General features: G+C 57.5%; 2 protein-coding genes and 1 non-coding gene across 9 annotated transcripts; 2 read left to right on the forward strand and 1 right to left on the reverse strand.

Moving 5' to 3' along the window:
• LOC144317974 (U6 spliceosomal RNA) lies at nucleotides 1-102 on the forward strand. The gene has a single exon (XR_013383837.1). It is a non-coding gene; the product is annotated as a U6 spliceosomal RNA (small nuclear RNA).
• A 6330-nt stretch (nucleotides 103-6432) lies between these two features.
• Nucleotides 6433-9232, forward strand: SMIM29 (small integral membrane protein 29). Of its 3 annotated transcripts, none has more exons than XM_077904377.1 (5): nucleotides 6645-6783; nucleotides 7858-8041; nucleotides 8239-8264; nucleotides 8602-8707; nucleotides 8863-9232. In XM_077904377.1, the coding sequence occupies exons 2-5, from the start codon at nucleotides 7931-7933 to the stop codon at nucleotides 8926-8928; spliced, it is 309 nt and encodes a 102-aa protein (XP_077760503.1). In that variant the 5' UTR covers nucleotides 6645-6783; nucleotides 7858-7930; the 3' UTR covers nucleotides 8929-9232. The 3 variants fall into 3 exon arrangements, with proteins under 3 accessions (XP_077760502.1, XP_077760503.1, XP_077760504.1); XM_077904378.1 differs by lacking the exon at nucleotides 6645-6783 and adding an exon at nucleotides 6790-7059; XM_077904376.1 differs by lacking the exon at nucleotides 7858-8041 and having other exon boundaries at nucleotides 6433-6783.
• Nucleotides 9233-9410: 178 nt separating this feature from the next.
• Nucleotides 9411-18931, reverse strand: HMGA1 (high mobility group AT-hook 1). Of its 5 annotated transcripts, none has more exons than XM_077904370.1 (6): nucleotides 18773-18931; nucleotides 18413-18526; nucleotides 14690-14835; nucleotides 12816-12899; nucleotides 12177-12231; nucleotides 9411-10790 (listed from the first exon to the last, which is right to left on the reverse strand). In XM_077904370.1, the coding sequence occupies exons 3-6, from the start codon at nucleotides 14789-14791 to the stop codon at nucleotides 10483-10485; spliced, it is 549 nt and encodes a 182-aa protein (XP_077760496.1). In that variant the 5' UTR covers nucleotides 14792-14835; nucleotides 18413-18526; nucleotides 18773-18931; the 3' UTR covers nucleotides 9411-10482. The 5 variants fall into 5 exon arrangements, with proteins under 5 accessions (XP_077760496.1, XP_077760494.1, XP_077760495.1 ...); XM_077904368.1 differs by having other exon boundaries at nucleotides 14657-14835; XM_077904371.1 differs by having other exon boundaries at nucleotides 10602-10793; nucleotides 12181-12231; nucleotides 14657-14835.
• Nucleotides 18932-20687: the final 1756 nt, after the last annotated feature.

Consider the following 20687-nt stretch of genomic DNA (forward strand, 5'->3'; position numbering starts at 1 on the left):
TTGCTTCAGCAACAGATATATGAAAATTGGAATGATACAGAGAAGATTAGCATGGCCCTGCACAAGGATGACATGCAAACTCATGAAGCATTCCATATTTTTAAAGTTACACTTACTAAAAAATAAATAGCTAAAATAAAGTACTGATAAGAAGGGGGGAAAACTGTCAACCAAGAATTCTATATCCAGAAAAACTATCCTTCAAAATTAAGAAGACATCCTCAGATAAACAAAAATTTATGGAATTTATTGCTAGTAACCTGCCCTACAAGAAATGTTAAAGTGACTCCATCGGAGTGAAATAAAAAGGCACTAGATGATAACTCAAAGCCACATAAAGAAATAAAGATCACTGGTAAAGGTAACTACATGGTAAATATTTAAAACTAATATTATTGTATTTTTGGTATGTAAATCCTCCTTTTTGTTTCTTACATGATTTATAAGACAGATGCATAAAACAATGATCATAAATCTTTTTTAAAAAATATTTTTAGGGATCCCTGGGTGGCGCAGTGGTTTAGCACCTGCCTTTGGCCCAGGGCACGATCCTGGAGACCTGGGATCGAATCCCACGTCGGGCTCCTGGTGCATGGAGCCTGCTTCTCCCTCTGCCTATGTCTCTGCCTCTCTCTCTCTCTCTCTCTCTCTGTGACTATCATAAATAAATAAACATTTAAAAAATATATTTTTATTTATTTATTCATGATAGAGAGAGAGACTTTTTTATGGCTCCAAATATGGTCTGTTTTGTTAAATGTTCTCGGGGCACAAACCCTACAGTACATTATCTTTTTTTTTTTTTAAGATTTTATTTATTTATCCATAGAAACACAGAGAGAGAGAGAGACAGAGGCACAGGCAGAGGGAGAAGCAGGCTCCATGCAGGGAGCCCGACGTGGGACTCGATCCAGGGTGCCCAGGATCAAACCCAGGGCTGCAGGTGGCGCTAAACCGCTGCGCCACCGGGGCTGCCCACATTATCATTTTTTAAACACAGTTATCTTTTTTAAAGACTTAAGTGATAAGAGAAAAAGATGATATACTCAAGTAATTACCATTGCCAGAGCTCTCCATTCCTTTGGGAAGGTTCACATTTTTACATTTTCTTTTTGCCTGAAGAATTTCCTTTAACTTTTTTTGAAGTGCAGGTCTGCTAGTGATGAATTCTCTAAGTTTTTATATATCTGACGATGTCTTTATTTCACCTTTGTTTTTGAAAGATATTTTTTATGAAGTTTTAATTTGAATTCCAGTATAGTTAACATACAGTGTTATATTAGTCTCACGTATATCATATAGTGATTGAACAGTTTCATACATTACTCAGTGCTCAACACAACAAATCACTTCTCAATCCCCATCACCTGTTTCACCCATCCTCCTGCCCACCTCCCCTCTGGTCACCATCAGTTTGTTCTCTAGAGTTAAGAATCTATTTCTTGGTTTCTCTCTCTCTCTCTTTTTCCCTTTGCTCACAATTTTTTTATTTCTTACATTCCACATGAGTGAAATATTATATTTGTCTTTCTCTGACTTACTTTCCTTAGCATTTATACTAGTTCCATCCACATTGTTGAAAATGGCAAGATTTTATTCTTTTTTGTGGCTGAAAAATACTCCATTGTATATTTATACCATATCTTCTTTTTTTTTTTTTAATTTTTATTTATTTATGATAGTTACAGAGAGAGAGGCAGAGACACAGGCAGAGGGAGAAGCAGGCTCCATGCACCGGGAGCCCGATGTGGGATTCGATCCCAGGTCTCCAGGATCGCGCCCTGGGCCAAAGGCAGGCGCCAAACCGCTGCGCCACCCAGGGTATACCATATCTTCTTTATCCATTCATCTATCCACAGACCCCTGGATAGATGGTCTATCTATAGGTTCTTCCATAATTTGGCTATTGTATATTTTTGAAAGATATTTTTGCCTAATGTTCTACATTGGGAGGTTTCCTTTTGATGTTTTAAAGATATTGCTTCACTGTCTTCTTACATGAATTATTTTGGGTGGAACTTTAATGTCATACTTTGTTTCTCTGTATATTACATCTTTTAAGATTTTCTCTTTATTACTCATTTTAAGCAATTTGACTATAATATGCCTTCGTATAGTTTTCTTCGTGTTTCTTGTGCTTGGGGCTTACTGTGTTTCCTAGATCTGTGGGTTTATAATCTTCATTTCTTTTGGAAACCTTTCAGTCATTAGTTCTTCAAATATTTTTGTCACCTCACCCTCTCTTCTTCTGGGCCTCTCTACTTACTCATCTATTAGGCCACTTGAAATTGAATCCCACAATTCACTGATGCTCTTGTAATTTTATTCTAGATTCTTTTTTCTCTTTTTCATTTTGGATGATTTCTATTCTAATGCCTTCATGTACACGTATCTTTTCTTCTGCAATCCAATCTGCCACTAATCTCATTTGGTGTATTTTTCATCTTGGACATTGAAGTTTTCTTTTAAGATTTTTTTTATATTTATTCATTCATGAGAGACACAGAGAGAGAGAGAGTGAGGCAGAGACACAGGCAGAGAAAGAGAAGCAGGCTCCCCACAGGGAGCCCGATATGGGACTCGGTGCCGGGACTCCAGGATCACGCCCTGGGCCCAAGGCAGACGCTCAACCACTGAGACACTCAGTTGTCCCAGACATTGAAGTTTTCATGTTTAGAAATTCAATTTGGAGGGACGCCTGGGTGGCTCAGTGCTTGGGCATCTGCCTTTGGCTCAGGGCGTGATCCTGGCATCCCGGGATCCAGTCCCGCATCAGGCTCCCTGTGGGGAGCCTGCTTCTCCCTCTGCCTATGTCTCTGCCTCTCTAACACTCCATATCTCTCATGAATAAACAAAACCTTAAAAAAAAAAAAAAAAGAAAGAAAGAAACTCAATTTGGGACTTTTAAATATCCTTCTTGTCTCTCCTTAACTTGTTAAGCATAAGGAATATATTTATAACTGTTTTAGTGTTCTCCTTAGGTCTAACATCTTTCAGTTCTGGGTCAGTTTCAGTTGATTATAGATTGTGTTTTCCTGCCTCTTTGCATGTCTATTTATGAATCCATTTTTTTAGTGGATGCAACACATTAGGAATGTTACCTTATTGGGGGCTGGATAGCTGCATTCCTATACATCTTCTTGAGCTTTGTTCCGGAATGAATTTACATTACTTGTCAACAATTTGATCTTCTCCAGTGTTGCTTTTATGATTTGTTAGATAGGTCCAGAGCAGGGGGATGCAAGGATGAGTAAGGCATTAGTGAAAGGGGATACATAAGCCCACGCACTAACCATAGAAACATGGGTGAGGGAACAGTTCAAACTTTATCAGGGTGGCATGGTACAACCTCAGCTCTGCCCTATTTCTCCCTTTCCTTCATGCAACAGCATGATGAGAACAAGGAGGGCTGGAGTGTTCCCTGGCCAGGCTTGGGGGGTGCCCTCTTGGGGTTTGAAGCCTTATCACAGGAACAAACCAGGCTTCAAATACAGACATGGAGCAGCCACTGGCACAAAGCTGACCAGGAAGAGGGACCCACCTGTCCTTCCATTCTGCTTCACCCTTGCTGATCACGAGGGCCTTGGGAAGTCATCACACACTGCTCAGGGCTTCAGCTTACTCATTTGTAAATTGGGGTTTACTGAGTGACGCTGAGACCCCAGTCCTTTCTACACACTGGCTTAGCCAGTTGACCTCTAAGCCCACCCCTAGAGGGCCCTCAAGATATGTGGTCAGAAACTGTGGGGATGAGGACAGAGGTCATGTGTGTGGGCAGCCAGGGGGTTCTAAAACCAGTCTTTTGATCCTAACCTCTTGCAAGGTGAGGCAGGCCCTGCCTGGGGATGTGGCCTCCTCCCTCTGCCCTCAGCTCTGATAGAAGCCTGCGATGAGTGGTCTTCTTACTCTTCAGACTCAAAAGCCAGAGAACACCAAGGAATCCACCTGGAGCCTCCAGACCCAAGCATTTCTGTCATTCCTTTCCCCTTATCTCTGATTTCCTACCAGTCAGATGATGGTGTCTGAAGGCAAGAGGCCAGAGTTCCCAACTGCTCTCTGGTTCTAGATTGGGTCATCTCTGCATCAGACTTGCCCTGATCAACCTTCTTTGGAAAGGCCTGAGGAAACAGGCCAGACCAGACCAAATGGCTCAACCATGTCCGTGGCACTGGCTGTCTCCGGCAAGAATAAGGGGATCCAGTTAATCCCTCCATCTCCAGTAGCATCCAAGGACCCTGGAGGGCCTCAGCCTGGCTCAGCTCCCACAACTTTTATGTGGCTTTCATCCACTGCCAGCTGGAGTTTTCCTAACCGTGTGTGGATTGGGAAGAGAGGTTGGGAAGGTGTAGTACAAAGCTACACACGTACTTGAGGTAACATACGAGTGGAAGAAACAAGAGAGATGGGAAGCCTGGGTGGCTCAGCGGTTAAGTGTCTGTCTTCGGCTGAGGTCGTGATCCTGGGGTCCCAGGATCGAGCCCCGCATGGGGCTCCCTGCGTGGAGCCTGCTTCTCCCTCTGCTGTGTCTCTGCCTGTCTCTAATGAATAAATAAATAAAATCAGAAAGAAAGAAAGAAAGAAAGAAAGAAAGAAAGAAAGAAAGAAAGAAAGAAAGAAAGAAAGAAAGAAAGAAAGAAAGAACAAGAGAGATCCCTTGTATCCTTTGCCTAGCTTCCCTTTGCACAACTATACCAGAATATCACAGCCAGGGTGCTGACATCGGTAAGAATCCATCAATCCATCTCCAGTGTGTGGCATTAATGATCGCGCCAGTAAAGCTTCCGAATTTACCCACTTCTCAAGTTGCTGGTGACCCCGGGCGGGGACTGCACCCTGCTGTTGCACGTGGTGACCCCGGGCGGGGACTGCACCCTGCTGTTGCAGGTGGTGACCGGGCGGGGACTGCACCCTGCTGTTCCACGTGGTGACCCCGGACGGGGACTGCACCCTGCTGTTGTACGTGGTGACCCCGGGCGGGGACTGCACCCTGCTGTTGCACGTGGTGACCCCGGGCGGGGACTGCACCCTGCTGTTGCAGGTGGTGACCGGGCGGGGACTGCACCCTGCTGTTGCACGTGGTGACCCCGGGCGGGGACTGCACCCTGCTGTTGTACGTGGTGACCCCGGGCGGGGACTGCACCCTGCTGTTGTACGTGGTGACCCCGGGCGGGGACTGCACCCTGCTGTTGCACGTGGTGACCCCGGGCGGGGACTGCACCCTGCTGTTGTACGTGGTGACCCCGGGCGGGGACTGCACCCTGCTGTTGCACGTGGTGACCGGGCGGGGACTGCACCCTGCTGTTGTACGTGGTGACCCCGGGCGGGGACTGCACCCTGCTGTTGCAGGTGGTGACCCCGGGCGGGGACTGCACCCTGCTGTTGTACGTGGTGACCCCGGGCGGGGACTGCACCCTGCTGTTGCACGTGGTGACCCCGGGCGGGGACTGCACCCTGCTGTTGTACGTGGTGACCCCGGGCGGGGACTGCACCCTGCTGTTGCACGTGGTGACCGGGCGGGGACTGCACCCTGCTGTTGTACGTGGTGACCCCGGGCGGGGACTGCACCCTGCTGTTGTACGTGGTGACCGGGCGGGGACTGCACCCTGCTGTTGTACGTGGTGACCCCGGGCGGGGACTGCTCCCTGCTGTTGCACGTGGTGACCCCGGGCGGGGACTGCACCCTGCTGTTGTACGTGGTGACCCCGGGCGGGGACTGCACCCTGCTGTTGCACGTGGTGACCGGGCGGGGACTGCACCCTGCTGTTGTACGTGGTGACCCCGGGCGGGGACTGCACCCTGCTGTTGCACGTGGTGACCCCGGGCGGGGACTGCACCCTGCTGTTGTACGTGGTGACCCCGGGCGGGGACTGCACCCTGCTGTTGCACGTGGTGACCGGGCGGGGACTGCACCCTGCTGTTGTACGTGGTGACCCCGGGCGGGGACTGCACCCTGCTGTTGTACGTGGTGACCCCGGGCGGGGACTGCACCCTGCTGTTGTACGTGGTGACCCCGGGCGGGGACTGCTCCCTGCTGTTGCACGTGGTGACCCCGGGCGGGGACTGCTCCCTGCTGTTGCACGTGCGCCGTCAAAACCGACGGAGGTTCGCGGGGGATCTAACAGGGCACGGTATGTGCCAGACTCCTTATCCGGGGCATCGTGTGATCCTCACAAGGGCCGGTGTGGCAGACGTTAGGACCCAGGCGCAGAAAAGGCTGGAGGCCAAGCGCGGGCCAGGTCCCACGGCCAGGCAGGGGCGAAGCCGGGCTGCCTGTTCCATGTGCCTCCGAGCACAGCGCAGAGGGCACCCTGGGCACCAGGAACACTCGCGGAGTCCTTGCGGGCCCCGGGCAGGGGAGAGCAGCCCGCGCCTGACCTAAGCTCGGGAGCCGCTTGGCGGGACACCCGGGCTGCACCCAGAAGGACGAGGAAGCCCGACGCAGGGACCATGGCAGCCTCGCGGGCCGCGCTCGCCGGGCTCCGCCCCGGGGGACGCCGGGAAGCCGCCCCAGCCCCGCCCCCACCCCGCGCGCTCTCCTCCCCCCGCTGCGCGGCGCTCGGCTGCCCCCTGCCGCCGGGGGGTGGGCCCTGCAGCCTGGGCCCTCGCCTCCGGATTGGCCGCTCCAGAAGCCTCCGGGCCGTCCGCCTTCCGCCACCGGATTGGCTGCGTCCCGGCGCTGAGGCCCCGCCCATTTCCCCGGGTCCTTTGATCACGCGCCTGCCGGCTCTTCCGGGGCCTGGGAGCAAGGCGAGGGCGTTCCTGTCCGGGCTGCGGCGGCGGGAGGTAAGGCACGATCGGGTGGGCCGGGCTGCAGAGCGCCGGCGCGGGGCCGCATCCCGGGGGGCCGGATTCCGGGAGGCCCGGGCCCTCTGCGCAACCCCCAAACCTCCCTCCCTCGGCCGAGTCGCCCAGCGCCGTGGGAACGACCTCCCACTCGCCGATGCTGGTCCGCATCCTCGGAGCGGCCCGACACCCGCCCCACCTCGGCATGTCCCCTCGACCATGGGACGGTGTGCATGCGACTGTGCAAGCTCGCTGCCCCCACGGACACCGGGACAGGTAGTTCATACCTCGCCGTCCAGTGGAGACCCAGGCGAAGCGGGGTCGGGGACTTGGGGTCTGCGTGAGGAGCCCATGGACCATCTCCTTGCATCTCTCGACGGGAACTGACCCTCTCACCTCCGCCTGGCAGCCCAGGCTAAGAGGGGAGGGACCTGGGCGGAGCCCCGGGTGGGGACCAGAGGGAGGTGACATCACCTCGCAGATACAATCCAGCCCTGCCCACCCGTGTCCACCCTGGCACGAGACCAGTAGGGGAGAGGCTGTCCCGGCTGTGTGTCTGCAGGAACGCCAGGGACCAGCCCGGCCTAGGGAGGGCCTATTGCCTAAAGTGTGGGGATTGGGCGAGACTGAGGCAGGCTCCTCCAGATGCTCCTGCCTCACCCCCGCGGCCCCCCAGTGCAGGACCCTCATGCTTTTTGTCAGATCTTTCCTTTTGCTCCAGTGGATAGGTGCTGGCAGCCCAGTGTCCGGAGGGGTTGCTACAGAAGCCCAGATCATGTATCTAAGCTTTTCTTGGTTCAGATGTGCAGATGTCTGGCCAGCACCTGACTGGGGCCTCACCCTGATTTGGGGGGATAGGGGCTGGGCAGGACTCTGGGCCTCCCCTTGGTGTCTTCTACATTCAGGGTATCCAGTGAGTCACTCACTGTAAGGTTAAACCCAGCACACTGACTTGGAGGATACCTCGTCCCAGTGCCCGACCCAAGTTTTGATACATCACCAGCTCCTGGGGAGGGATCCAGAGCTTGGCTGTCACTCTGGGTGAAATTGATAACCTCCCTTCCTCCTCCCCAGGGAGCCCAGTGGAGGCGCCCTCCCGAGGCTCAACTGCCCATGCTGACTACCCAGCCCTCCGGCTGCCGAGGTCATGAGTAACACTACAGTGCCCAATGCCCCTCAGGCCAACAGTGACTCCATGGTGGGCTACGTGCTGGGGCCTTTCTTCCTCATCACCCTGGTCGGGGTGGTGGTGGCTGTGGTAAGGAGTCCCCTCATAGGCACATAAACACCCACACCTCTGCTGAGGCAGAAGGGGGCGGGGCTGGTCCAGCCTGCACACATGGTCTCAGCTGTCCTGCTCTTACGCAAGTGGAGGGGTACAGGTGGGTGTCTCACTTGTGGGCTGTGCTCACTTGTGGGCTCAGCAGCCTCCGCAGCTGTGTGTCTCTGTTACAGGTAATGTATGTCCAGAAGAAAAAGCGGTGAGTGTCTCTGCCCCTATTGTTACCTCCCCTGCATTCTGCTTACACTTCTTCCTGTAGGATCAGGTTCTCTACACACACGGTTAAGATGCCCCTCGGCTATCCTTATACAAGCCTGAAATTCCCTGCACCCCATTGTTAGGATTTCCTGCCCACCCTGGTCTTACCTACACGAGAGGCCCCTTATAAAATTGGGCTCCTATTCTTAGAACCCTAGTGTGCCCCTGAAGGCACCCACTGGAGGTCCCACTGCGTTGGGGAGTAGACACAGGGCTGTCAGGTGTTTGAAGGGAGTGGACACCCACCCTGGGCTGAGCTCCCCTCCCCTGCTCCCCAGAGTGGACCGGCTTCGCCATCACCTGCTCCCCATGTACAGCTACGACCCTGCTGAGGAGCTACATGAGGCTGAGCAGGAGCTACTGTCTGATGTGGGGGACCCCAAGGTGAGCACTCTGGGGCTCCGGGATAATTAGCCGAGGTCCAGCTGCTGCGTTCCCATCCATACTCCCCTCCCCCACGTGGGCCGGGCTAGTGGGGCATCCCCATGGTTGTGCTGAGGCCCAGGAACTCCACCCCATGGCCCCATCTCTCCCCACAGGTGGTCCATGGCTGGCAGAGTGGCTACCAGCACAAGCGGATGCCCTTACTGGATGTCAAGACCTAACCAGACCCCTCCCAGCTCATGGGATCCCAGCTCAGAACCATGGGATCTGGGGCGTGCCCTGGGCCTGCAGTCTGCTGCCTCCCTCTCCGCTAGCACTCACCCAGCTCCCCCTGCTGGGAACTATGTCTCCTCTTTCCACCCATCCCCAGCAGCACCTCACTCCCCCACCCTCCACAGGGCCCTGTGCAGCCAACCACCCACCGTCTCATGGGCACCACCTGGCTTTGAACGAGTTTCCACGGTGACAGGGCCTAATGTATAGTATTCAGTATATATATTTTGTAAATAAAATGTTTTGTGGCTAGGGGTATTTTTTTTTTTTTCCCCAAGAAAGGCTTAAATTACCTTCCCTGGAGCTAATACTTCTCTTCCCCTCTCCTGAGCTGAACAGAGCCCTTGGGTAAGCCACCCCCTCAACTAGATCTTTGGCTTCCACACACCTTTCACAACTACCCCAGGTGCCCACCAGAGGAAGACTCCAGTCCAGAAAAGGATATTTTTTTTATTCAAGTAACTGCAAATAGGAAACCAGATGGGGGGGCCCCAGGCTGGGACAAATAATGACTACCTCCTCCCCAGCAGAACAGGGGGAGAAGGTGGCCCCTACACCCTTGACGGTCTATACAGGCCCCCCCCCCTCACTCTGCTGCAGCATCCTAGGGGCAGAGCCCCACCTTCCCTGGGACTGGGGTAATCGGTAACCCAGCCTGCTCTGCCCTGGGGCCCTTCCCCTAAGAGTCTCGGAGGAGGGGATGTGGGCAGGACAGGAGGAGGCAATGAGGATGAACATTTGGCGCTGGTCACAGCAGCAATGACAGATGTCTAAGAATGGAAACATTGAACAAAAACAACACAACTGTCCAGAGGTAGTTTGTGAACAGAGGAAAAGATGGAACCAGAACCTTGGGGGGTGGGGAGGAGCAGAAGGGTGGGAGTGGGCAAGGCTAGCTCCTTGTTATCAGTGCCCCATGTAAGGAAAGGGGATACTGAGGCCGAGGGGGAAGCGCATGGGGTTGGGCAGGCGCTCTAGCCCACCTCAGGTGGCTGCCACAGGGACCGTGGACCTCCTGAGCCTCACCTGGATAAAGGGGGGGAATGCATTTCCCTCACTGCAACAGATTCCAGGAAGGAAGGTGGGCTGGAGCCCATTTAGAGTAGGGGGGGCTCAAACCCCTCCTGCCTTCCTTCCTGTGCCCAAAGGGGGCTGTCTGACCCAGAGCAGGGACCAGGCAAAGTGGGAAGGAAGAGAAGTGGGTGTGAACCGCACCTAGTGAAACACAGGTCAGTCGGGGGGCGTCTTGGGGCCGAGTGCCCCTCCCTACCGGCCATACCTGCTGCTGCCAGTGCTGTGGAGTGGGGCAGATCAGAATGAGATGGGCGCTTGGGCCCCTTTTAAGGCCAGGGGAGCCCTCCCAGGCCCCTTAGTGGGTAGCCAGAGGAAGAAAGGGGAAGCAGAAGGGATTCCCCCCCCCAAAGCCAAGAGCCCGGTCAGCGATGTCCCCACCACTGAGCAGGAGGATGCGGCAGGGGCAGGGCATACGGTGCAGTGGGAAGTCAGCCTTGTCTGGAAGGGCAAGTGTGCGTGTGGGTGGAGGGGTCACTGGAAACCAAGACCAAAGGAGACGGCTCCCCACTCGGGCCTTGGGGCCCCGCAGCGGCTGGTGTGCTGTGTAGTGTGGTGGTGAAGGCGCAGGGGGGTGGCGGGGAGGCGTGGATCTGGGGGAAGGGGCAGGGGCGGTGGGAGCGGAGCGGAGCTGTCCAGTCCCAGAAGGAAACTGCCCCTCGGTGAAGGAGCGGGCGGCACGGTGCGGTCACTGCTCCTCTTCGGAGGACTCCTGCGAGATGCCCTCTTCTTCCTCCTTCTCCTGTGAGGTGGACAGGGCAGTCAGTGGGAGGGCCAGGCCTGCCCCCCCCCACTGGGGGAAGGGGGCAGGCACAGGCCAGGATCGCTCCCACCCCTCCCCGGGCTCCCTGGCTCTCCAGAAGGGGGATGAGTCAAGGCTGAGTGTGTGAGTGACTCAGCAACCTCCACGGCCCAGTTTCATTCATAAAAAAGGAAGAATTTAGAGGGAGGGAAAAAAAATCCCCACACACATGCTGCTCTTGCACCAGGCCAGGCCCCCTAGGCCCCCGGGCCTGTGGTGGACATGGCGGGACCCGCAGAGCCCCGTGTGGCACTGAGCTGCAGCCTGAGGAAGTGAGTGGCTCTCTGCAGGAAGAGAAGGGAGAGGTGGCCAGAAAGAGGAAGCGGGAAGGGGCGGCTGCGGGGTGTGCTGGGTGCAGTGCTGGGGAACCAGGTGGCCTTGGCCCGCAGAGGCAGCTGATGGGCCATGGACTGACCCCGGGCCAGGGCGGGGAGGAAGGGGAAGTGTGTGCCGCCGGGGCTCACTCACTGGGCGGGAATGTCGGGACACCACATGGGCCTGCGGCCCCCGTGCCAGGCACAAACTCCAAAACAACTTGTTTCCTGTTACTCACTCCTGGGGCCGGGCCAGCACCCCCTAACTCCTTCTCCTCACCCTGGTGGTGGCTCAGCTCGAGGAATGAAGGCCTTGAGATCAGATTGGGGGGTGGGGTAGGTAGGAAAAGGCCAGAAAGAGCAGGCTGGGGTGGCCTTAACTTCAGTATAGGCCCTAGAAGCAGCCTCCTGGACTCCGCCTACCTTCTTTCATTAACAGGTGTTGGGGGCGGGTGGGGGGCTCAGAAACGGATGGTCCCAGTTGAAGTGCTGAGTGGGATCACCTCTCTGCTCCCACAGAGCACTACCCACCTGCCCCAGGGCTGAGCTCCTTTGCTGCTGCTTCCTTCGCTACCCAAGAGCGTGGGGAGGACAGACCTCACCCTATGCTCATAGTCTTCTTTCCTCATTTCTATAATGGGGCCCGGGGGTGGGAGACTAGATGACCTCCAAGTTCCCCCTAGAAATGGAGTCTGTTCTAGGAGTAGAGGAAAGAGAAGTAGCCCCAACCCACCAGGGCAGGGCAGGGGTCAGAGTCTGGTTTGTCCCCAGGACCCTTCACTTCTCAGGGACACAGCCCTTTAAAAGCCGTGGGCTGGGTGCCAGGACCCTGGGCCACACGCACATCCTCTCCCTCTCCAGGCCTGGGTAGAAAGAATGATGATGTCCCACTAGGATTCCTGGCTCAGGTTGGGCAAAGCCATCTTCCCAGGCAGAGCACGCAGGACTAATCTGTCACCCATTCTTAAACACCCTCCCAGGAAGTAAGAAACCGCCGCCATCCCTTCACCTACCAGTTTTTTGGGTCTGCCCCTCGGTTTCCTCCCTGGAGTTGTGGTAGTTTTCTAGATGGTCAGAGAAAAAGATCCACTAAGTTGAAAAACATCCCTACCACTGCTCACCGGATGCCCAGTGCCCCACCAGGATGGGGAGGGGCCGAACCACCTACCTCTGCTCAGGGCAGCCTGGGACTCCCTCAGCCTGCGGGCCCACCCGAAGCCAGCTGGTGATGACTGGCTAGCCACACTGCACCCCCCCCCCAATATACACACACGCCCCCCACTCCCTCCTCCACCCATGACTCAGAGGATATGAGTCGTGTCTCAGAAAAAATAAAATAAAAAACAAAACAACTTCTCTGAGAGACTGATGCCACTGTAAATCTGGCCTACCCTGCTTGGCCCCATTTCTCTGGGGATCCAGGGGACCCCGGAATGGAACGGAACATGGTCAGCCTAGGGAGTGATGGAACTACCCCTTCACTCTTCCCCATTCACCTTTCTCCAGACAAGGAGAGCTATGGGGCTTCTAACTGGATTTCCCCATCGTCCTGTGCAGGCCTGAGTGCCCACCAGTGAGGAGTCAGTCATTGCCCTGCTGTCCCCAGTTAGCCAAGACCCACTGCCACCCGTGCCTCCTTCATCCTTACCCGGGTCTTGGCAGCACCCTTGTTTTTGCTCCCCTTTGGTCGGCCCCGAGGTCTCTTAGGTGTTGGCACTTCACTGGGTTCCTTCTGCAAAGGCAGGTGGGATAATCGGACACAGATGCCATCTGCCCCACCCCTTTCGAGACACAGCTCTCCCCTCCACCCCAAGTCAGCCAGCCATCACCCTGACCCAGAAATCCACAGGCACCACAGCAGGCAAGCCCTCCAGACCCAGGTTCTCGCTCTATTTTGCAAAGCCCCTCCCGTGCTTCCCTGTGACAACAAAATGACAAGAAACCAGAAAAGGGAAAGGGGTCATAGGGCAGAAAAACCCATCCGGCAGCTCTGCCACCAATGGGCCCTAAGCTCTCAGGCAAGACCCAGAATGCTTGGGACTCAGTCTCCTCAACTGCAAATGGTGAGAAGACTTCCCTCACAGAGCATCAGAGCCTCAAGGAAGGGTGCAGAAGTGTCCCCCACTGGGCCAATACCACGCCCCAGCCCCTGGGGGAATGCAGAAGAGGATAAACACCCCCCAACCAGAGGGAGCCTCCAACCACTACCTGCAAACCAAACTCCCTCCAGGCTTTGTCCCAGGGAGGGAAATCAGGCCCGGATGTCAGAAACCAAGAGATCCCTGCCGTAGTCGCCGGTGAAATTTACTAAGCCTGACTAAGCCTGACGGAATAAAAAGCTGCTGCATAATGCACAGAAGCTGGACAGTAAAGGTCAGCTACGGTTTCGGGGTAGCTGCCCACAGGCTGTTTGGAACTATGGTCCAGTAACCCAAAACACCCCCCACCACCACCCAGACACCCGGCTGCAGACCCCAGCTACCTAGCAAGAGGTGGAGGCCGAGGGAATGAGACAAAAAGACCAACTCCCTCCACACTGTGGGCTGTGCCAGGGGCAGCTGAAGCCCACCACTCTGACTTCTCAGGGCTCATGTCTCCCCGCAGTCAGTACCTCCCGTGCTCTCCATCCTACAGGTAGGAGAAGCCTGAGGCCCACGGAGCAAAGAGCAAGGGTTGACCTGGACCCCTGGCCTCTGGCCCTCACCCCTGCAGCCCCTCCGAGAGAATCCAAGATCTCCACCAAGTGACAGGTGCTCCCCCGACAGCCTCACAGGCCATGCTCCCTAGGGTGCCCCAAGGGGCCAGGCTGGCCTTCTAACCCTGTGGAACCTCAGTGGTGGCCAGCACCAGGGTTCCCAGAGTCCCACTCCTATGACAACTTCCCCACATTTTCTGTTCTTGGGCTTCCGTTTCCTTTTACGGAGCCAGAGTGGTGCCTGGGCCCAGGGCCGCTTGAAGCCAGGCCTGTGGACAGGTGCAGCCCACAAGCTTTGTTATAGGTCTGGGATAAGGAAGTACGGAGTTGACAGTTAAGTATTTAGTAACTTTTATGGCTAATGGACAGACAAGTATGTGCCGTGAGCCTAAGGATTAGAAACACAGGACTTAGACATATATGTAAACTCCTCTTTACTGTGTTTTTGTAAACATGCTGGTCTATCCACAACAGCCTGGACATAAAGGGTGGGTAGTTTACCAGGATGTGAGCATGAGGTCACTTCTGGCTTGGATTATCTGGCATGGGCTCAGGGGTCACTCAAATTTCTCAGCCCCGCCCCCCCCCCCAAAAAAAATTTCTCAGCCCCCACTTCTCTCCTGGGGTCTCAGGAGCTGACCAGGGTTGGCATGTGTGGGGTGCATGTTTGGAGTGAGCGCACACCGACATGCAGCATGGATTCTGCAGCCCTCTACTCCAGCTGTCACTTGCTCAGACACGTGGCACCTCCCTAACCCAAAGGGGGTAAACCGAGCAAAGGTTTGGACACCCACCTGACTCCCTACCAGCGCCGTCCCGGGACTCACCGGAGGCTGCTTGCGCGGCCGGCCCCGCCCTCGCTTCTCAGTGCCGTCCTTTTCCTGCTTGGAGGCCAAAGGCTGGCTGGACTTCGAGCTCGACTCGCTCATCTTCCCTTCTCTCTGGAGCAGGTGGAGGAGCGACGGCTGGGATGCTAGGAAGCAGGAGAAGTTGTTTTAAACACGACATCTTGCTTCAGCCACCTCCTACCTCCTTCACCACTTCCACCCTCCAAATGCACTGTAGGACCCTGCCTACTCCTAGGGCTACCCAGGATTCCTGACATGCTGAGGATGGGATGAGGGGGAATCCCTGGGTTGCTCAGTGGTTTAGCGCCACCTTCAGCCCAGGGTGTGATCCTGGAGTCCTGGGATCAGGTCCTGCATCGGGCTCCCTGCATGGAGCCTGCTTCTCCCTCTGCCTGTGGTCCCTGCCTCTCGCTGTGTGGGTCTCTCATGAATAAATAAATAAAATCTTAAAAAAAAAAAAAAAAAGCCTTAAAAAAAAAAAAAAAAAGGATGGGGAGTTGGGGGGGGTGTCTACCCAGCCCGGGCAGGCTGCTACAGGGTGGGGCTGGGCCGTTGGCCCTAATCAGCTCCTTATCTCCTGCTCAGAAGGGTGCTTTGTTGTCCTGCCACCCCCACGGGGCCCAGGCTCAAGAGGCACAGCCAAGCTCAGATGTATTTCTGCAGGTGAGGCCACCTAGACGGAGGTGTAGGTTGGGGGGTCCTCACACTGCCCAAGGTCCCTCTGTCTAGCCAGCTGCCCTTTCTCTTAGAGAAAAGCAAGCCTGAATGGCTCACAGTCAACAGGGGAGGAAAGGGAAGCAGAATCAATCAGCCCCAGACAGCCAGGGCCATCAGTACCCCCCCACCTGGCCAACAGAGTTGCCTATCTGCCACGGCCCAAGCCTCAGGACCAACTGCGACACTCCACATCAATCACCTGGCCAGGGGTGGTGCCCACCCCACCACTTAGGTCTCCTCTCTGCTCTCCCTGGGCAAGAGCCTTGGGGATTCAAGGCTGGGAACAGTTTGGGAAGGGGGAAGATGGCCAAAATTGTAGTAGGAGAGGAAAACCCAAAGCCCTTTCCCCTTATCCCCACCCCACCCACCTGGAGTCAAATAAAATCTTCCTCTTTGATGCCTGCTTTCAGGAGGGGCAGAATTTCTCCACTGAGATGGATCCTTCTAGCAGATGCTGGCTGCCCTCCCTCCCTCCCACCCCCCCAGCCCTGGCAGAGCTGGTCCTCAAAGCTTCTTTTCTAGCATTTTCCCTCTTCTTAGAGGCCGTTTTGGGTTTAATCAGCCCCACTAATTTTGAGTTTACATAAAACCTCCCACTGCAAGGAGCACCTGCACCCCGGATTAGGGCGGCTCTTCCAGAGGCTTAAAACACAGTGAGGGTCCTCCCCTCCCCCATCCCATTTCCCCTCTTGTCTTTCCAGTTGCAGAGACAGGAGACCCGGGAGACCTAGGACTCTGTACCTCCCTGGTAACAGATCCCTGGTTGCCCTTGGGAAAGGGCGGGCCCACACAGCTACACTTCCAAAAGACCTCCATCTGTAAAATGGGGTAATGGGAAGACATCTACCCCAACTCCCTCTTCCAAACTGATGTCAAAGATTAAACCAGATCATAGTTAAATGATCATCATAGTCAAGATCATAGTTAAATGCGTCAACATAAAGTCCTCACTTCAATCAAAATGAGAACTAGAATATTCGAAAATGACTTTTCTTTCACCTATTTCAGATTTTCAGACACATTTCCAATTTTAACTTAGCCAAGAGAAAAGAAAGTTTTTTTGCAAACTTGTGATTTTTGGAGGGCTTGAGGCCCCCATCCTCAAGCATCACGATTCTCCAGACGGTGAGACTTTGGTAATTATTCTATTTTATAATATTTCAGACTTGAAGACCCTTTTAAACAAGGTGGTTGGTGATTTATCCTGCTCCGTCATTAGTGGCTTGGCCTGCTCTGTAATTACAGGCAGTGATTAGAATCTTATATTACACCACAGGTTCCCCTTCAAGCTAAACATCAAAATTAATCAGTCTAAATGAGCACTGACCTCACATGAGGTCTGCAGAAGGCCCCCTCACGGAGGGGGTTCCAGTTGGGCCAAGCCAGCCCCTAATCCCAGAAAGCCTGGGCCCAGCATGCCTGGGAATCCTGGTGGGTCTCCGGGAAAGTTCCTGCATCATCTGGAGATCCCCCCACCACCTCATACTCCTGGGGACCCCTTTAATCCACTCTCCAACTCCCTCCCCTTCCAGGCCTCCAGGAACTGAATGAAGGCCTGAAGCCCTCTCTCGGGAGGGCTTGTCTCTTCTTCCACCTGTTTCTGAATATCAGAAGCCTGGCTGGCGAAGCCATGTTTAGGGCCCAACCTGAATCCTTCTGTCTGTAATGAGCCTTTCTGGGCCTCAAGCTTGCCCCTCCACACACCGTGCATGCAATGGGTCTTCCACAAATGCACACGAGTCTACGAACACAACCCTAGGAAATCATCATGGGGCTCCCTTGTTTTCCGGAAAAAAAGTAGCCCAGAGAGGCCTGAGGAGTTGCCCAAGGTCACACAGCAAGTTGGTGAGGAAAGAGAGGTTGTTACCGGCGACCCCTCTAGCCCGGGACTTTTCTTTCCTTACCCTCCTGGAGACTGATTAAAGTCTCTGTCGCCCCCTGCTCCAGACCCGGCCCCAGGGTGACTCTGCAAGTGTCTGGGCCGGGCCGTTGCAGGTCAGCCAACGAAACTAGGGGCCCGAGCGCGCGGGGGGAGGGGCACGGGCTGCTCTCGCAGGCGCGGGAAACTGGTGCACCCCGACCGCATGCACCGCCACGCGGGTGCACCCGGCCCCACTTCCTGCCAGAGGGGGCACCCAAGCCCGCCTTGGGGCAGGAAACCTGGCGCGCGCGGGCGCGGGGTAGAGGAAGAAAGCCACCTCCCTCCGCGCCCTCCCCGCAAAATAAAGCTCCAGAAAAAAAAAAAAAAATTGAAACGGGGAGTCAGAGGGACTAGTTCCAACAGAGCCCTGCAAAGCAGAGAAACCTGTTTGTGGGGGCGGAGGGCAGGCCCGGCCCCGGGGGCTGAAGAGGCGCGGGCCGGGCCAGAGGTGGGGTCGGGGTGAAGCCCCAAACCCAGGGCCGCGCGGTTCGGCCTCCTCTGCGTAGGGGGGCACCAGGAGGAAGGCCGAGCGGGAGCAGAGCTGAATTGCGGGGCTCCCGCCCATCCCCCTCACTTCTAGAACTTCCCCGGGCTGCGGGGGTCGCCCGGCCCCCCACTCGCCCGCCTCGCCGCAGCCCGCTCCTCTCCCCACCCCCCACAGCCCGGGCCCCGGCTCGGGCTCGGGCTCGGGCTCGGGCTCCAGCGGGAGCGGCGGCCGCGCGAGGTGCACCGGGCTCCGCCGGGTGCACAACTCGCGCTCGCCGCAGCCGCGCGCCCCCTCCCCCACCGCGCGCCTTTCCCGGGTCCCCGCCCCCCGCAGGGCACCCGCGGCGCGGGGGAAGGGGTGCGGGCGCCCTCCCCGCGCCGCGGGGCCCCGCCGCCCGCCCCCGCGCCGCGCGGCCCTCCCCCGCCGCCGGCTCGCGCAGCCCCGGCCTGGGAATAAAGCCGGAGGCGCGCGCTGCAGCCCCGGGCGGCTCGCAGGAGGGGCGGCGTGCGGGCGGGGGCGCGGGCGCCCCCCTCCTCCTCCGCCGCCGCCGCCGCCGCGGGCCCCGGGGACGACTCACCGCGAGCTCGGCCGCCGGCCTGCGGTGCGCGCTCCGGGCTGCCGGGAGCGACGGTGCTGGGCGCTGAGGACCGGCCTGGCTCCGCCGCCGCCGCCGCTGGTAGCAAATGCGGATCTGAAACCGGGAGAGAGAGCAGAGGCGCTCAGAGACCGCCGCCGCCGCGTGCTCGCCGCCCAGGCCCCCGCGGGGTATTTATCTGTCACATTCAGGCGGGGGGACAAAAATATTCGCCCTCCCCCGAAGGATGGCGAGGGGCAGGAAGCTAGGCACGGCCCGTGCGCGGCCTCAATAAATAAATAATTTAATTAAATGATAGATACATAAAAAAAAAAGAAGCCACCGGAGGGGCCGCGAACTCACGCCTTCTTGGAGCCGCGCCAGCGCCAGAAATAGCCCGGGCTCGGAGTCCCAATTAGAGGAGCGCAGCCCCGGCTCAGGGGAGCTTAAAAAGAGCGACCCAGGGGCAGGGGGGACGGGCCCGCCCGCGCCAGCCGTGTCACTGTGGGGGGCGGGGCCATGCAAATGAGCCCGGGGATTTAAAAGGGCGGCCGCCCGCCAGCCGCCGCCGCCGCGCGGGTGGGTGCTGACGCCCGGGAGGGGTGCGCGGGAGGCCTGGGCTGGGAACCCGAGGCCACGATCCCCTCTACTGTCCCGGGCCGGGAGCCCGGGGAGGGTGCATAGAGTGGGAACGCCAAGGAGCTTTCCGCGGGGGGAGAGGGGAGGGCGTCCTCACAGCCTGGAACGGGGCGGGGGGGCGGTCCTGGGAGGATCACCTCCAGGGACCTTCCGGGCGCGTGGGCCCGGCGCCCGCGGGGCGCGCTGGGTGTGGGCGGGCGTTAGTGCCCGCGGGATCCGCGCGGGCGGGCGGGGGCGGGGAGGAACGCGCCCGGGAGAATTCCGCGGCCTACCCGCCGCCCCAGCGCCCAGATTCGCGGCTCGCAGATTCCCCTGGGCGGACAGGTGTCAGCATGTGCATTTCAGTGCCAACCTGCGTGTGGCTGACTGGTGAAATACAAGTCTTGTGAAATCCAAACGTGAAACTTGTGAAATCCCGAGTTCTCGCTTATTAATGGCCGCGAGTGAGCCGTCATCCAGGTGCAGCCTCCAAGCGAAGCAAACGATTGGCTCGCTTGCAGGTAAACCCGAGGGTGGACTCGTCCCTCCAGGGGACTCGCGTGGTGCTTGGAGATACGCCTACCCACTGGGTGCCCTAGCCTTCTCCGCTGCGAAGGAGAACGAGAAAGCGTGAGCCCACGGTCGCCTGGAAGCACTTTGAGGGCAGGGACTGGGTCGACGCGAGCCGTCCCCGCCACGCCTGGCCCGCCCGGCGCCACAGAGACTTGTTGCACCGACGAGGAGGAAGCCAAAGTCGAAAGATGGCGGGGAGGGCGGTGGGAGAAGAAAGGGCGCTGTCGAGAGCGGCGCGCCCTGCAGGCCGGGTCCGGGCCTCCTCGGGCGCACCTCCCGCCCCTGGTCCCCGCGGCTGCCCTCCACACCTCCCGTGATGCAGGGAAATGCAATGCGGCCCAGTGACACACGGCTGTGACTCATGTTTTTCTTTGCTCCCCTCCTTCCTCCCCGGCCGGCCGAGGCCCCAGCCCAGCCCCCTCCTCAGGGGGCGAGCGGGCGAAGGAGGGGGCCGCCAGGAAAACCCTGCGCCCGCAGAGGAGGCGGGGTGGGGAGCCGGAGGGGCCGGGCCTCCTACTTTCAGGAATGTTTCAGGAATGTTTCCGGTGGGGGTGGGGAGCAGCGCGGGATGGGCCCAGCCCCCACCCGGGGCGGCGGGCCGGCGCTCGGGGCCGGGGGCAGCACGTGCTCGGCCGGGTGGGGGCGGGGGCGGGGGCGCCCGGGCGGGAAGGCGCCGGCGGCCCCGGGCGCGGGTTCAGCCAGGAGGGCGCGCGGGCCTGGGGCCGCCAGGGCTCGGGGTGGGCCCGGAGGCCGCCCTGCGCGCGCCGGCTCCCCGCCCCGCGCCCAGGTGAAACGGAGTTCCTGCGAAGTGCCCAGGCCGCCCCTGGAGGGGAAAGGAAGTCACCGGAGGGGAGAGGAGGGTGGAGGGGAAGGCCTGGGAGAGGCTGGGGGAGGGGCGGCCTGCCCCTTTGTTTGGAGCCGGGGTGGGGGCGGGGCGGGGTGGAAGGCGCGCGGCTCCCTCCATCTTTGTGCCCTGCGTGCGGAGCGCGCGCTTAGTAGGCCGCGACTTGGGTTGGCTGGACGCCTTGAGGTGGCTCGAGAACCTCTGCAGCGTTGAGCGGAAGAACGAGCCTTCAGTTCTTGCCCC

The sequence above is a fragment of the Canis aureus genome, chromosome 7 (genome assembly GCF_053574225.1).
Source record: "Canis aureus isolate CA01 chromosome 7, VMU_Caureus_v.1.0, whole genome shotgun sequence".
NCBI classification, from domain to species: Eukaryota; Metazoa; Chordata; class Mammalia; order Carnivora; family Canidae; genus Canis; species Canis aureus.